General features: G+C 47.4%; 1 protein-coding gene across 7 annotated transcripts in view; it reads right to left on the bottom strand.

Annotated features, from left to right (window-relative positions):
• LARGE2 (LARGE xylosyl- and glucuronyltransferase 2) overlaps nt 1-14,690 on the bottom strand; it is a 76,105-nt gene that overhangs the window by 11,324 nt on the left and 50,091 nt on the right. For 6 of the 7 annotated variants that reach the window (XM_030200840.1, XM_030200842.1, XM_030200838.1 and 3 more), the window contains 7 exons: nt 13,034-13,138; nt 10,769-10,881; nt 7,801-7,926; nt 7,201-7,356; nt 2,111-2,277; nt 1,102-1,380; nt 156-302 (listed from right to left, as the gene is read on the bottom strand). In XM_030200840.1, coding sequence (XP_030056700.1) covers nt 156-302; nt 1,102-1,380; nt 2,111-2,277; nt 7,201-7,356; nt 7,801-7,926; nt 10,769-10,881; nt 13,034-13,138 — 1,093 coding nt within the window. The remainder of the gene's footprint in view (nt 1-155; nt 303-1,101; nt 1,381-2,110; nt 2,278-7,200; nt 7,357-7,800; nt 7,927-10,768; nt 10,882-13,033; nt 13,139-14,690) is intronic. The other variant, XM_030200844.1, reaches the window with a different exon arrangement.

Raw genomic sequence — 14,690 nt, 5'->3', positions numbered from 1 at the left:
TCTGTACTGAACTCTAGTGGCACAGTTAAATCCTGCTGGCTGGCTCTGCCACTGAATATGAGTGGCAGAGCCAGCCAGCAGGATTTAACTGGCTAGGAGCCTTTCTACCTAGTTTCTGTGTACGATCACTCCTCAGCGCACTCTGCATTCCTTACCTGAACGTGTAGAGTGCTCCCATGTCCAGCATGGTGAGGAGCTCAGCTTTGGATTTGGGGAAAGTAAGACGATATCGCAAGGTCTCAAAAGCTGGGACTATAAGAGCTTTCTTCGTAGATGCCATATCCTGCTGGAGGATGGATTTCCTAAACAGAGTTGGGAGAAAGGTGTCAGCAATATACAAATCATTTTCTTCTCCGAGAAAGCCCAGGGGTTCTGAGACACATGCACCTGTAGTGCTACACTTGTACACCGAGTCTTGGAACTTTCCGAGACACTCTAGAGCCTCTAATAGAGCAGAAAAGACACCGCTCAGCCTGGCTGTTCCTAACCCATTCCTGTGTTACACCTACACCCAGCCTCCCTACACTCAAAGCCACAGATCTTCCCACATTATCTCCTTCATCACTACTCCATGTCATTCCAATGTAGACAGATAGACATGCTCCATCACCCTGCAAATACTAAGGGCGTGCACAGCCCAAAAAAGTTCACTTAGTTTTTATTTTAAACAGTTTTTGCAATTTTTGTACGATTTTTTTGTGTTTTCCCATACATGTATGCTTTTTGTGCATACTGTATGCACATTGTATGCATGTAGAAATTTTTTACACATGCAAATCCATTGTGTATGTGTTAATTTGTAGGTATATGCACATGTGCAAGTGATTTTCACACATGTTAAATTTTTAGGCACAAGCTTAGCTTCCTGCATTATCCACTATAAGACATTCACATTAGCCCAGATCCATCCACCCTGTTCAGGAATTCTTGTAGCTGAACTCACAACCACATCAGCTTTTCTCATGATGACCTCCAAGATTACTTTCTAATTGATCTGACAAAAATGGTACTGTATGCTGGCTCCCTTTCTCACAGGGGTGGCCCTGCCTCTATCACTGCTGCTTTCTCGATCCAGCAACAGTGCAGAGCAGCGGGACGCACCTGAGGTAGTTATAGAGACCGTACATGGGCAAGAAGTCAATGTCCGTCAGGAAGACATAAGGAGTGAGAGCATTCTTCAGAGCTATGTTACGCAGCAGGTTCACAGGGTAGAACTGCCCCTCACGGTACACGATGTGATACCCAATATTTGTTCGGTTCTTCAGAAGCTCTGAGGCCTGTGCGTAATGCAGAAATTGCTGGGCCTCTGCATCCGACATGTACAGAGCTAGACTCATGGGCCCCTCCCAATGTTTGCAGATCATTTCCAACATCTGTAACCTGCAAAAGCAGAGAAACTAGCCTTAGAGCCTTCTTCCACTGTCCTTCCAGTCAGCTATAGGAACTGAGCCATCATCTCCCACTCAGCTGACCTTCCAACCACCCAAAGAGAGAGAATCCACTCCACTTCTACTGGTTTCCCAACTACCCACAGTGGAAGGCACTACCCCAACGTTCTGGTCATCTACATCTCCAGCACCCTATGCAACAAAATGTTTAAAACGAAGAGACTAGATATTTCTAATATTTCTTGCACACAGCTCTGCCAATGCAGCTCAGTCATACTCTGCAACACCCCATCACCTTAATAGTGTAGTAATGTGACCCCCTCTCCAACACATTCATCCTTATACCAATGCATCTCTATCTTGCCCTGTACACCCCTTCTACTTCACTACTGAGAGCCCCCTCACACAGCTCTACAAATGCATGTCACTCCTGCTCTTCAATACCCTGCTGTTCCAGTTCTGAGACCCTCCACACAGCCCTGATAACGTGTCTCAGCCTTGTCCTACAATATGCTATGTTATTCTAGTACTGAGATCCCCACACGTTCTATCAGTGCACTTCAGTTCTCTGTAGCAGCCCCTGCTTTTCAGAGTGAGACCCTCATTCACAGCTCTACTAGTGCACCTGAGTCCTGGACTATTACATGCTTTGTTATTGCTCTCCTATGGATGCTGAATCTGCCTGTACGTAACATTTGAATCCTGAGGGTACTTGAACAGACCTGTCCATGGACAGCTGGGCCACAAGTGTAACATCAGCCTCTTCTGCACTAGGGATTAACGTCTCGTGCAGTAAAAAGAACAGATGGACCCGGTGTACCATCATCCGCTCTCTCCGAAAGTCATAGCACTGATCGTCTTCATCCAGCTCTTCCAGGGCCTTCTGTAGCTGAGAGACAACAAGATACATAAGCAGAGCAAACTGGAGGAAGTACAGCATCTCTACACAGACACGCAACTGCCTGCCTCTCTCAAAAGACAAAGAGCTGGACCTTTATAAAAAGGTGCCTAGATTGACAGGCAAAAAGCTGACCCTTTTAGGCTCATTTTCGAAAGAGAAGGACGCCCATCTTCCGACATAAATCGGAAGATGGGCGTCCTTCTCACAGGGACGTCCAAATCGGTATAATCGAAAGTCGATTTTGGACGTCCCCAACTGCTTTCCATCGCAGGGATGGACAAAGTTCAAGGGGACGTATCGGAGGCGTAACAAAGGCAGGACTTGGGTGTGCCTAACACTAGGACGTCCTCAACCCATAATCAAAAGAAACAAGGACGTCCCTGACAAACACTTGGACGACTTTACCTGGTCGTGTTTTTCTTACGACCAAGGCACAAAAAGGTGCCCGAAATGACCACATGACCACTGGAGGGAATCAGGGATGACTTCCCCTTATTCCCCCAGTGGTCACTAACCCCCTCCCACCCTCAAAAACCATCTTTAAAAACATTGATTGCCAGCCTCAGATGTCATACTCAGGTCCATCACAGCAGTATGCAGGTCCCTGGAGCAGTTTTAGTGGGTGCAGTGCACTTCAAGCAGGCAGGCCCAGGCCAATCCCCCTTCCCCCACCTGTTACGTTTGTGGAGGAAACAGCGAGCCCTCCAAAACCCACCACAAACCCACTATACCCACATCTAGGTGCCCCCTTCACCTGTAAGGGCTATGGTAGTGGTGTACAGTTGTGGGTAGTGGGTGTTAGGGGCATTTGTTTTTTGGGGGGGGGGGGGGGAGGTTCAGCACACAAGGTAAGGGAGCTATGTACCTGGGAGCAATTTATGAAGTCCACTGCAGTGCCCCCTAGGGTGCCCAGTTGGTGTCCTGGCATGTCAGGGGGACCAGTGCACTAGAAATGCTGGCTCCTCCCACGACCAAATGGCTTGCATTTGGTCGTTTCTAAGATGGATGTCCTTGGTTTCGATTATCACCGAAAATCAGAAACGACCAAGTCTAGGGACGACCATCTCTAAGAACGACCAAATTTCAGGATTTGGACATCCCTGACCATATTATCGAAATGAAAGATGGACTTCCATCTTGTTTCAAAAATACGGGTTTCGCCGCCCCTGGATGGGGATGTTTTGCGAGGACATCCTCATCAAAACTTGGACGTCCCTTTCGAAAATGCCCCTCCACGTGTCTTTACTAGCTTAAGCCTTGCAGAATTGTGGGTAAAACATACCATGGACAACGATGATACGGCAGAACCATTCCACAGATCTTCCATCTCAACATCACCTTGCTTTAGCCCTTAATCATGTAAACACACATACTGACTAACATAAGCCTTAAGCTAAGCTGCTCAACTTTGTTTGGTACTTTCTATCTCTATCATGACCTAGCATACAACTTAGAACATTTTAACTACTGATATATTCCCCATCTTATTCCTTGATTATGTAATAATGTCCTCTATACAAGGAAGGTTCTCCGTATAACTGATAACATAAGTACATATGTATTGCCATACTGGGACAGACCGAAAGTCCATCAAGCCCAGCATTTCCAACCGTGGCCAATCCAGGTCTCAAGTACCTGGCAAGATCCCAAAACAGTACAATACATTTTAGGCTGCTTATTCTAGAAATAAGCAGTGAAATTCTCCAAGTCCATTTTAATAACGGTCTATGGACTTTTCCTTTAGGAAGCCACCCAAACCTTTTTTTAAACCCCGCTAAGCTAACTGCTTTTACTACATTTTCTGGTAACGAATTCCAGAGTTTAATTACACGTTGAATGAAGAAATATTTTCTCTGATTCATTTTAAATTGACTACTTTGTAGCTTCATTGCGTGCCCCCTTGTCCTAGTAAACAGTTAAATGCTGATTCACTGTTGACTGTACTCTACTTAGAACTTGTTGGTTAAGTGGATTATAAATGCACAAATTAAATTAAACTAATATGTCACCAATTGCAAAGTGATTGATTGTTGTTGCAACTTATTGGATCCCAATATCTTTTATAGGTCAAAAATCTGCAGTCCTGCATTTATGCTTAATGTCTAGAAGAGTTGAAAGATTGTGGAGAAAGACTAAAGATATAGCGGAATATAAGTTACAAATGGAATGCGTTGTGAATTCTTCCACAACGCATTGAACCAGAAGAGCACTTGATCATGGTGCCACTCTTTTCTGTGAGTCTGCCCAAGCTCCACCCAGACTCTGCCCCAGAACCAAACACAAAAACGCACAGGATAATTTTCTAGGAGGTATTATATGACTGTGGAGCTCATTTTCAAAAGAGAAAAAGTGGCAATCTGCATTTGGACGTTTTTCTCATAAAAATGTCCAAACTGGTATTTTCAAAACCAATTTTTAGAAGTGCATTCAAATCACAAGGGGGTGTTTCAGGGGTGTGCTAAGGGCGGGGCGGGATCTGGGTGTTCCTAACACTTGGACATTTTTCAGTTTATAATGGAACAAAATAAAACCATTCCAGGACTAAAACCAGGGCCGCCGAGAGGGGGGGGGGTGCAGGGGGGACAAAATTCCCCGGGTCCAGGCCTCCAAGGGGGGCCCAGCGCCACAGTCCCCTCCACCCGCCCCCCTCCGTCCACCACCGGGCCGGGCCCCCCTGAATTCAAATCATAGCGCCTCACCTCGACCTCGCTCCATGTGAAAGAAGCACAGCAGCGGCAGTCTGCAGATCGCCTCCCTTCAGGCCTTCCCTCCCTGTATCCCATCCTCACGCAAGTTACGTCAGACGAGGGCGGGACACAGGGAGGGAAGGCCCGAAGGGAGGCGATCTGCAGACTGCCACTGCTGCGCTTCTATCACAAGGAGCGTGCTTGAGGTGAGGCACTATGATTTGAATTCAGGGGGGCCCGGCCCGGTGGTGGACCGAGGGGGGCGGCGACAATGACCGAGGGGGGGGGGCGGCGGGGGCCCAGTGGCCCTGACTAAAACTAAGACGTTTTCAACTAGATCTGCTTTTATAATGAATAAGGCACAAAAAGGTGCCCTAAATGACCAGATGACCACTGGAGGGAATCAGGGGAGACCTCCCCTTACTCCCCCAGTAGTAATTAACCCCCCTCCCACCCCCAAAAAATGTGATTAAAACATTACTTGTCAGCCTCAGATGTTATACTCAGGTCCATTAGAACAGTATGGAGGTCTCTAGAGTAGTTTAGTGATGGATGCAGTGCACTGCAGACAGGTGGGCCCAGGCCCATACCTCCCCCTACCTGTTACACTTGTGGAGGAAACTGTGAGCCCTCCAAAACTCACAAGAAACCCACTGTACCCACATATAGGTGCCCCCTTCACCCGTAAGGGCTATGGTAGTGGTGTACAGTTGCGGGTAGTGGGTCTTAGCTGGGATTTTGGAGGGGGGGGGGCTCAGCAGACAAAATAAGGCAACAATGGTGAGTTGTGTATCTGGGAGCATTTTATGAAGTCCACTGCAGTGCCCCTTAGGGTGCCCTATTGCTTTCCTGGGATGTCTGGGGGGCCAGGCTACTAAAAATGCAGGCTCCTCCTACATCCCAATGGCTTGATTTTATGCGTTTTACACTTGGATGTCTTTTTTTTCAAAATGGACCAAAAAACAAAATGTCCAAATCACAAAACCTTGTTCAAAACCGTATTTAAAAAAATAGACGTTTTTCTTTTTTGAAAATGACCTTCTTTTCTATTCAGATTTTGGCTGTTTTTTGCAAAACGTTCAAAGTAGGACTTAGATGTCATATTGAAAATGCCCCCTATGTAAAATAACTTCTGTGATTGACAGGCAAGTAATAATTCTAAAGGTTTATTGCAAATTGAGATTGTGATGGTTAAATATTTCCTGGATAAATATCACTTACAATTTGTTATCCATGCATCAATTCTTTCCTTATTGCATTATTGTATCTCCTTTTTATTGGGTCTTCCAGTTAAACAAATGCAAGGATTACAAGCCTTTCAAAATGTATCAACTAAATTGATTTTAGGTGGAAGAAAATATGATCATGTATCTCCACTGTTACATGAATTGCACTGGTTACCCGTATGAGCCAGAATTGAGTTTAAAGTGCTATTATTTGTTTTTAAGATCTGGCTATGTAATGTCTCACTGTTTAAGATTGTCACAAGAATTATCCTTGGTATTGCCTTCTCGTCAATTTTGTGAATAGAACTTTATTTGGGAAAGCTCCTGAGCTCTGAAATAGTCTGCCTTCATGTATTAGGAAACTAAGGGGTCCTTTTACAAAGGGGCGCTGAAAAATGGCCTGCGGTAGTGTAGGCGCGGGTTTTGGGCGCACGCAGAATCATTTTTCAGCGCACCTGTAAAAAAGGCCCTTTTTTCTGCCAAAAATGGACATGCGTCAAAATCAAAATTGCCACGTGTCCATTTTGAGTCTGAGAACTTACCGCCAGCCATTGACCTAGCAGTAAAGAATCATGCAGTAACCGGGCGGTAATGACCTACACACGCCAAATGCCACTTGGTGTGCGTCCATTACGCGCACCCAAAAATAAAAAAATATTTTTCAGACGTGTGTATCGGACGTGCGCCAAAAATGAAATTACAGCAACAGCCACACAGTAGTCGGGCGGTGACTCCATTTTGGAGCGTGTTGGGCGTGTGTAGACGCTTACTCGACTTAGTAAAAGGACCCCTAAATCACTGCATGTCGTTTCAGAGAGCCTTGAAAATGTGGCTGTTCTTTCCTGTATTTTGATATTAATTCATAATTGAACTTGGAGGTTAAGCGGGATAGAAATGCTGGAATTAAACATTAAATTATGAAGGAGACCCCTATCTATTTCTGCTGTGCAAACCCCACCCTTCTGTCCCCCTCTTCTGCCTCCCAGCACCTCTCTCACCTTTTCACTCTGTGGCCTGGGCTGGCTTGGACATCCAAACAGCTCTCGGCGCAGTAAGTTACCATCGTACTCCAAAAAGGTCAGATAAAGGTTACGGAAGAGTTCCACGTGCTTGTTTTTCACGCGCAGCTTCTTAGGAGAGTTCCAGTGAATCACCTGAGAAGAAAGAAATTTAGAGAGGAGATCCATGCCCTGTGCTACACCTTAACTGAAATAACAGAGAATGCAGCATGGCAGAACTGAGATGTGGGGACGGAATGGTTCCGTGGAATCTTAGCAGAGATCAGGTGGCGATGCCAGTAATTGGAAACAAAACGGGAGCTGGGCAGACTTCTACGGTCTACACCCTGATCGTGTTAGCTTCAGAACTTAGTATAAGAACACTACTGGGCAGACTTCTACGGTCTGTTCCCTGAGAAAGGCAAGGCCAAATCAAACTCGTGTATACATATAAAGTATCACATACCAAGTAAAATGAGTTTATCTTGTTGGGCAGACTGGATGGACCGTACAAGTCTTTATCTGCCGTCATTTACTATGTTACTATATGTAAATGTCAATAACAGGAATAGGGCTGTATATGGGGCTGTTATTCCTCACCTTGAGATCAGACATGTCACTGTAACACTGCTCTGAAAGTGTATGGTCAGAGAGCTGTACATTCCAATAGCAGGGGAGCTGGAAGACCAGCGCTGGCGTCTGCTTGATTACTGCATTAAAGATATCCTGGGGGGGGGGAAATAAACTGCATTTGTAACCAGTTTTCAAGTTTATTCTGGGCTTTCTAGGCTTTCTATCCCACCCATCAAGCAATGTATCTAGGCAGCTTATAATCTAAAATTTCAAGGGAGGGGAAGGGGACAGACAAGACATGACTGCGAGGGTAGAGGGGGGGGGGGGTGGAACTACAATATTGATAGGATACAGAGAGGATAATACATTAGGTAAGGTCTGCCAGGGTCACTTCATGTGGATAAGTTTAACAGGGAAGGTGAAACTCAGGAGTTATGTATAGGCATCTAAGAAGAGGACTGTTTGGAGGAGTGGCCTAGTGGTTAGGGTGGTGGACTTTAGTCCTGAGTTCAATTCCCACTTCAGGCACAGGCAGCTCCTTGTGATTCTGGGCAAGTCACTTAACCGTCCCATGTAAGCCGCATTGAGCCTGCCATGAGTGGGAAAGCGCGGGGTACAAATGTAACAAAAAAAAACTTGGTTTTAAAATGCTGGAGAGATGGTTGGTGGCGGAGGGGCTGTGGTAATTTACTCCAATGTTCTGGGCCTTGGACAGAAAGATTGCTTTTCTTATATGTTCGTGGAAGATTTCATGAAATGATGGTACTAAGAGTCTTCTGGCTCGAATAAGGAGTCAGTAAAGGTATGGAGGTTCACCCTAACAGTGAATTTTAACAATGTGATTTTGTAAATTATCTGATGGGGCAGAGATAGCCAATGGCCTACCTTCAGGACTGACATGATCAAATTTCTTTGAACCTATGATGAGTTTAATGGCGGTATTTTGGACTCTCTGTAAGCGATGAACATCACTAGCTCTGAGACGGGTATAGAGTGAATTTCAATAATCGAGCTAACAATGAACAAATGGATTAAGATGTTTAGTGACTGAGTTAGGGAAAGGTAGAGGATCTCACAGTGACCAGGATAAGGTTTTCAGAGAAAGATTTGCATGGCACTAAATAGCCGAAGGGCTCTGAGAACAGCTTTAGCAGAACTCCTACTCATGAATCCAGTATTCTGAGTGTGACTAGTGACAGTGCATGGTAGGGGCATAGCCAGACTTCGGCGGGAGGTGGTCCAGAGCCCGAGGTGCAGGGGGCACATTTTAGCCCACACCGGCGCTGCCGACCCCCCCCCCCCCACCACCACCACCACCACCTTTGACCCCCCCCCCCCCCCCGGTGCCAACCCCTTCAACCCTCTCTTCCCCACCCCCCGCCGCCAACCCTCCCCCGCCATCAGGTACCTTTGCTGGCGGGGGTCCCCAACACCCGCCAGCCAAAGTCCTCTTCTCCGGTGCGCCCGCGTTGCTGATCTGCAAGGGCAGGCTTCTGTTTCTGTTAGTACGTGCAGGACATCAGACTCACAGAAACAGAAGCCTGCCCCTGCAGATGAACAACGCGGCCGCGCCGGAGAAGAGGACTTCGGCTGGCGGGGCTTGGGGACCCCCGCCAGCAAAGGTACCCGACAGCAGTGGCGGCGGGTGAGGGCTGGCAGCGGGAGGGGGGTCGAAGGAGTTGGCGGTGGGTGGGCCAGGGCCAAATCAAAGGTACCCGACAGCGGCAGGACGTCAGACTCACAGAAACAGAAGCCTGCCCTTGCAGATGAGCAATGCGGCCGCACCGAAGAAGAGGACTTCGGCTGGCGGGGCTTGGGGACCCCCGCCAGCAAAGGTACCCAACAGCAGTGGCGGCGGGTGAGGGCTGGCAGCGGGAGGGGGGTCGAAGGAGTTGGCGGTGGGTGGGCCAGGGCCAAATCAAAGGTACCCGACGGCGGCAGGACGTCAGACTCACAGAAACAGAAGCCTGCCCTTGCAGATGAGCAATGCGGCTGCACCGAAGAAGAGGACTTCGGCTGGCGGGGCTTGGGGACCCCCGCCAGCAAAGGTACCCGACAGCAGTGGCGGCAGGTGAGGGTTGGCAGCGGGAGGGGGGGTCGAAGGAGTTGGCGGTGGGTGGGCCAGGGCCAAATCTACGGGGGCCCATGCCCCTGTGGCCCCACATAGCTACGCCCCTGGTGCAGGGCTCTCACTTCTTTGTGTATACCAGGGGCGTATCTGCATGGGGCCATGGGGGCCTGGGCCCCCGTAGATTTGGCCCTGGACCTCCCTGCCAATGACCCTGTCCACCCCCCTCCCGCCGCCAACCTGCCGTCGCCTATCTTTGCTGATGGGGGGACCCCAACCCCCACCAGCCGAGGTCCTTCCATTGCAAAGCTGGCGGGGGACCCCAACCCCCGCCAGCCGAGGTCCTCTCTTCCGTTGCAGCAAAGCTTCCTGTTCTGAGTCTGACGTCCTGCATGTACAACGTGCAGAATTTGAAACTGAAGGAAGCTTTGCTGCAACGGAAGAGAGGACTTCGGCTGGCGGGGGTTGGGGTCCCCCGCCAGCTTTGCAACGGAAGAAGAGAGGACCTCGGCTGGCAGGGGTTGGGGTCCCCCGCCAGCTTTGTAACGGAAGGACCTCAGCTGGTGGGGGTTGGGGTCCCCCGCCAGCAAAGGTAGGCGACGGCGGCGGGGGAGGGTTGGCAGCGAGAGGGGGGGGTGGAGAGGGTCGTCGGCGGGAGGGGGGGTCAAAGTTGGTGGGGGGGGTTCCGGCAATGGCAGGGGGGGCTAAAATGTGCCCCCTCACTCTGGCTCTGGCCCCCCTCCCGCCGAAGTCCAGATACGCCTCTGGTGTGTACATGAGAGGGAAAAGCACTAACATGATACGACTAGTGTGACACATGCTTGCTCACTGGACGTATCTAATCACTTCTACCTTTCACTTGGACTCATTTGCCAGGGTAGGTAATGGGCAGTGCCACCTTTCACTGCATGATGAGTTAACACGTACCTGGTCAGCTAAGGATGTGGAGAACATATTCATTAGTTCACGCTCAGCTGTCAGACGCCACATCTCCTCCCAGCCAATATTACGTAACTTCTCCAGCAGCAACAGGATCACTCCTAGGGAGGAAAAGATCATAAAGGGACAGATAAATACTCCCCCCCCCCCCTTTAATAACAACAATTACTCAGAAGAGATGTCCCAGGTGCCCTACACAGTCCATGTTCTGCAAGAGGATGGTGAGGGCTCTGTCCACTCTGTGGTGATAGGAAGAGGTCAGTAATGTCTATCACATTTCTGCCAGTCACTATACGACAGAGATGTGAAGGGTGAACCATCCCAAAAAGTGAGATTTACTATGCTAAGGAGTGAGATTTTTCAGATGGTACATCCGGGGTGTAAATCTAGAATTATTTAAGTGTAGTGTTGCTTTGCAAATGAATCAAGGAAGCATTAAATGTTACTGGCTTTTCTTTGGAGCTTCTGAAAGAACACAAAGTGGGGAGCAATTTGGCTAAATGTTTTGAGCTGAAAACTGTCTTCCACTCAGTAGTGATAAATATGTACATCGATTTCAGAGCACATGTACTTGCAGTAATGGGAAAAGGGACCGGGTCAGGAGAAGCACTAGGCAGGAAGGTGTGCTCAAATTTCTTCCTATTAGTTGGACCACTTGGTTTACTTCTCTAAGGCTTCTCTCTCATGAAAATAGTGATAAGGATCAATCAGTGGTGTGCTGGAGCTTGATCGCCAGAGCCGTTTGTTATATATTAAAGAATTTTGGGAGCCGGTTGTTAAACTTTAACAACCGGCTCCCAAAATTTGGGCTAGGGTGGCTCAGATCCCTTCCTGGCACCCTCAACTCAAGCTGCCCTATGGCTGGATGTTTCATTCCGAGTCCGACCCTCACAGCAAAACAAAAAACAGCATGAAACCATGCGTGGGGTCATAGCCCTGCGCATTGCTGTCGGCCCCCTTCCTCCTCCCTCTCCAAAACAGGAAGTTACATCCATCCAGGGGAGGGAGGAGTAAGGAAGGCAGCAATGGCGCACGCAGGGCTATGGCCCCGTTTTTTTGTTTTGGCCACCGCAAGCATGAGGATCACAACTCATGGTTCTTGCTTCAGGCCGCCGAAGTAACGGCCTGGGAGAAGAAAGGAAGCCAGCAACAGCGCATACAGGGCTACAGCTCAAAGAGGTTAGATTGAGAACAGAAGATGCATTGTTAAGATTCCTCGGAGGTTTGTCTCTTTCCCCTACCCCGTGCAGCCATCATCCCAAACAAAGCAAACAGTCCTTTGAGCTGCTGCATCTATGTTGTTGTTCTTTAATGTTTGTAGCATTTTTATTTAATCTCACTTATGTGTTTAAACATGCCAGCTTTCCATAGGTAGAGTAGTAATTTGTTATAAATCATAATGTGTGTTATTTAGAGGAGGGGCTGGTTATAGGGACACTCTAGCACGTGCTGTATTCATGCAGAGGTTTTTTTCTCCTGGTAAAGAGCCACTAAAACAGGCATCAAGAATGAGGTGCTCAACATCCAGAGTTTTTATCTATTTATTTACTTATTTTAAGTTATTTATGACATTTATATCCTACGTTAAACATGAATTAGGTTGAAACTTGGGAGCATTTAAAATCTTGTTTTTTTCCTGTGCCTAGATCAAAAGAGAAAGATAGTCGGCATCCCTGCCAGCGAAAGTATGCCTAGCATGCCCGCATGGGAGGCGGAGGGGAAAGTGAGGAGTGCATTACCCCTCAATCCACCTCGCTCCCCCCCCCCTTGCCCCACATTGTATGGCTGGCTATGCCCGGAAAGAGAGCCTGTTGTTAAAAATTTTCCAGCACACAACTGGGATCAATGCACTGATGAGTGAGAAATAGGGCTTAATGAGTGTGAGAGCGAGAAAGCTTTCAAATGAGTGTGACACACTCCTTTTGAGTGAGACAAGGCATCTCTGATATAGAAAGAAATGTGGGATTATATGAGCTATATATATCCCTGTCACTCACTATCAAGCAACAGGGTACACAAAGAGGAAGACCAGTTACAAAGGGGAAACATATAACCCAGCATGCACTGCAAGAAAGGAGGCGGAACAGCTCTATGCCAGAATGCAGTGCAAAAATGGAGGAGGAAAATTTCTATCCCAGCATGCACTGTGACAGTGGAGGAGGAAGGGCTACATCCTTGCATGGACTGAAACAGAGATGAAAGAGCTCCACCCCAGAATGGACTAAGATAGTGGAAATTGGTGCCAATTATTACCAGTGTTAAACCCACGTCCAAGGGCAGGCCATGGCTTGTGGTTTTTCCAGAGGTTTCCCAGGTACCAGTCGCTTTGGTTCTCCACCAACCCGATGGCCTGTGTATCTGTGAAAGAAGGATGAAAACTGTCAGCATGACACACTGCTATTCAGTACCCATAATGCAATTAACAACCTGACCAAGGCCACTGGGCCTACCCAGAAAGTTAGCCTGACTGGTGGGCCAATGCTTAGAACTCTAGAGCTCTAGAGAACAGTGCTGCTAAATACCGTGGAGCCAGCACACAAAAATTACTTCCCCCTCAACATTAACAGCATGCAAATTATATGTGCATTGTGCAAGGGGAAGGAACGTGTCAGGTTCATGCGCACGAGTGTTTTGTGGTAAGCAAAGCTCTAGTGCACATGCCCATTTAAACCCTGAACTGCAGGCACATCAGTGCTGTTTTTCTGCTCCTTAAATATAAGCTTTAAATTTATTTATTTTTTTTACTTGAAAAGCTTATACTTAAGCACAGAAAACAGGTGTTTCCACTCTCCTTTTTGCCTGGACTCCCACACATTTGTTCCTCACCACTGGCATTCAGAGGCTTGTATGGGCTTCTTTCCTCTCTCAAACAAAATAAAAACTGACAGATTTGAAAATAAAAATAATGAGAAATCCTCTCTTCTAATTCCTCAACGCAACCTTGGAGCTGATAGTAGATTTCCAGCATTCGGGCAGGTTTTTTTTGTGCGCTGTGTCTCCCAGCATTGGGAGGGAATAGCTATTGACCTCATTTACATCTGTTTGCCTACATTTAAATGCAATTTGTGCTAATCTTTGGCTTGCATATTGTTTCCTGTGCTAGAGCCTTCTGAGCATTCAGCACACGTTAACACTGGTGCTAATTACCTCTAGCGCTGGCATTAGATTTTGAGCATCTACCCATGGGAGTTTAAATACTTGAAAGGTATTAATATAGAAACAAATATTTTCCAGAGAAGGGAAAATGGTAAAACTAGAGGTCATGAATTGAGGTTGTGGGGTGGTAGACTCGGGATTAATGTCAGAAAATTCTTTTCACGGAGAAGGTGATTGATGCCTGGAATGCCCTCTCGAAGGAAGTGGTGTACAAAACCAAAATGGTGGCAGAATTCAAAAAGGCATGGGGTGAACACAGAGGATCTCTAACTAGAAAATGAATGGTATAAAAAACAAAACTTAAAGGGCTGCATATGCGTTTGCATGTCAAGTGGCAACTCTTTCAAATAAGGCCGGTGCTGGGCTGGCTTGTACGGTCTGAGTTCCGCATATAGCAATCTGGTTGTAGGATGGGCTGGAGAGAGCTTCGACAGAAACTCCAGTAATTTGGAACATGAGGACAGTGCTGGGCAGACTTTTACAGTCTGTGTCCCGCAAATGACAAGACGGATTCGGATAGGCTGGAATGGGCTGTGACTGCAACTCCAGTAGTTCAAACATAAGAACAGAACCGGGCGGACTTCTAGAATCTATATCCCAGAAACACCAAAGAAAGACCATGATCAAGTACATAATATCATGTTCATTGTTGATTTAATCTTGAATTGATAATGAATGTGACTGTTGGGCAGACTGGATGGACCATTCAGGTCTTTATCTGCCGTCACTTACTATGTTTCTATGTTACCGTGTT

Source organism: Microcaecilia unicolor, chromosome 4 (assembly GCF_901765095.1).
Source record: "Microcaecilia unicolor chromosome 4, aMicUni1.1, whole genome shotgun sequence".
Classification (NCBI taxonomy): Eukaryota; Metazoa; Chordata; class Amphibia; order Gymnophiona; family Siphonopidae; genus Microcaecilia; species Microcaecilia unicolor.
Note: the sequence above shows the minus strand (reverse complement) of the source record. Positions and strands in the feature narration are given on the sequence as shown.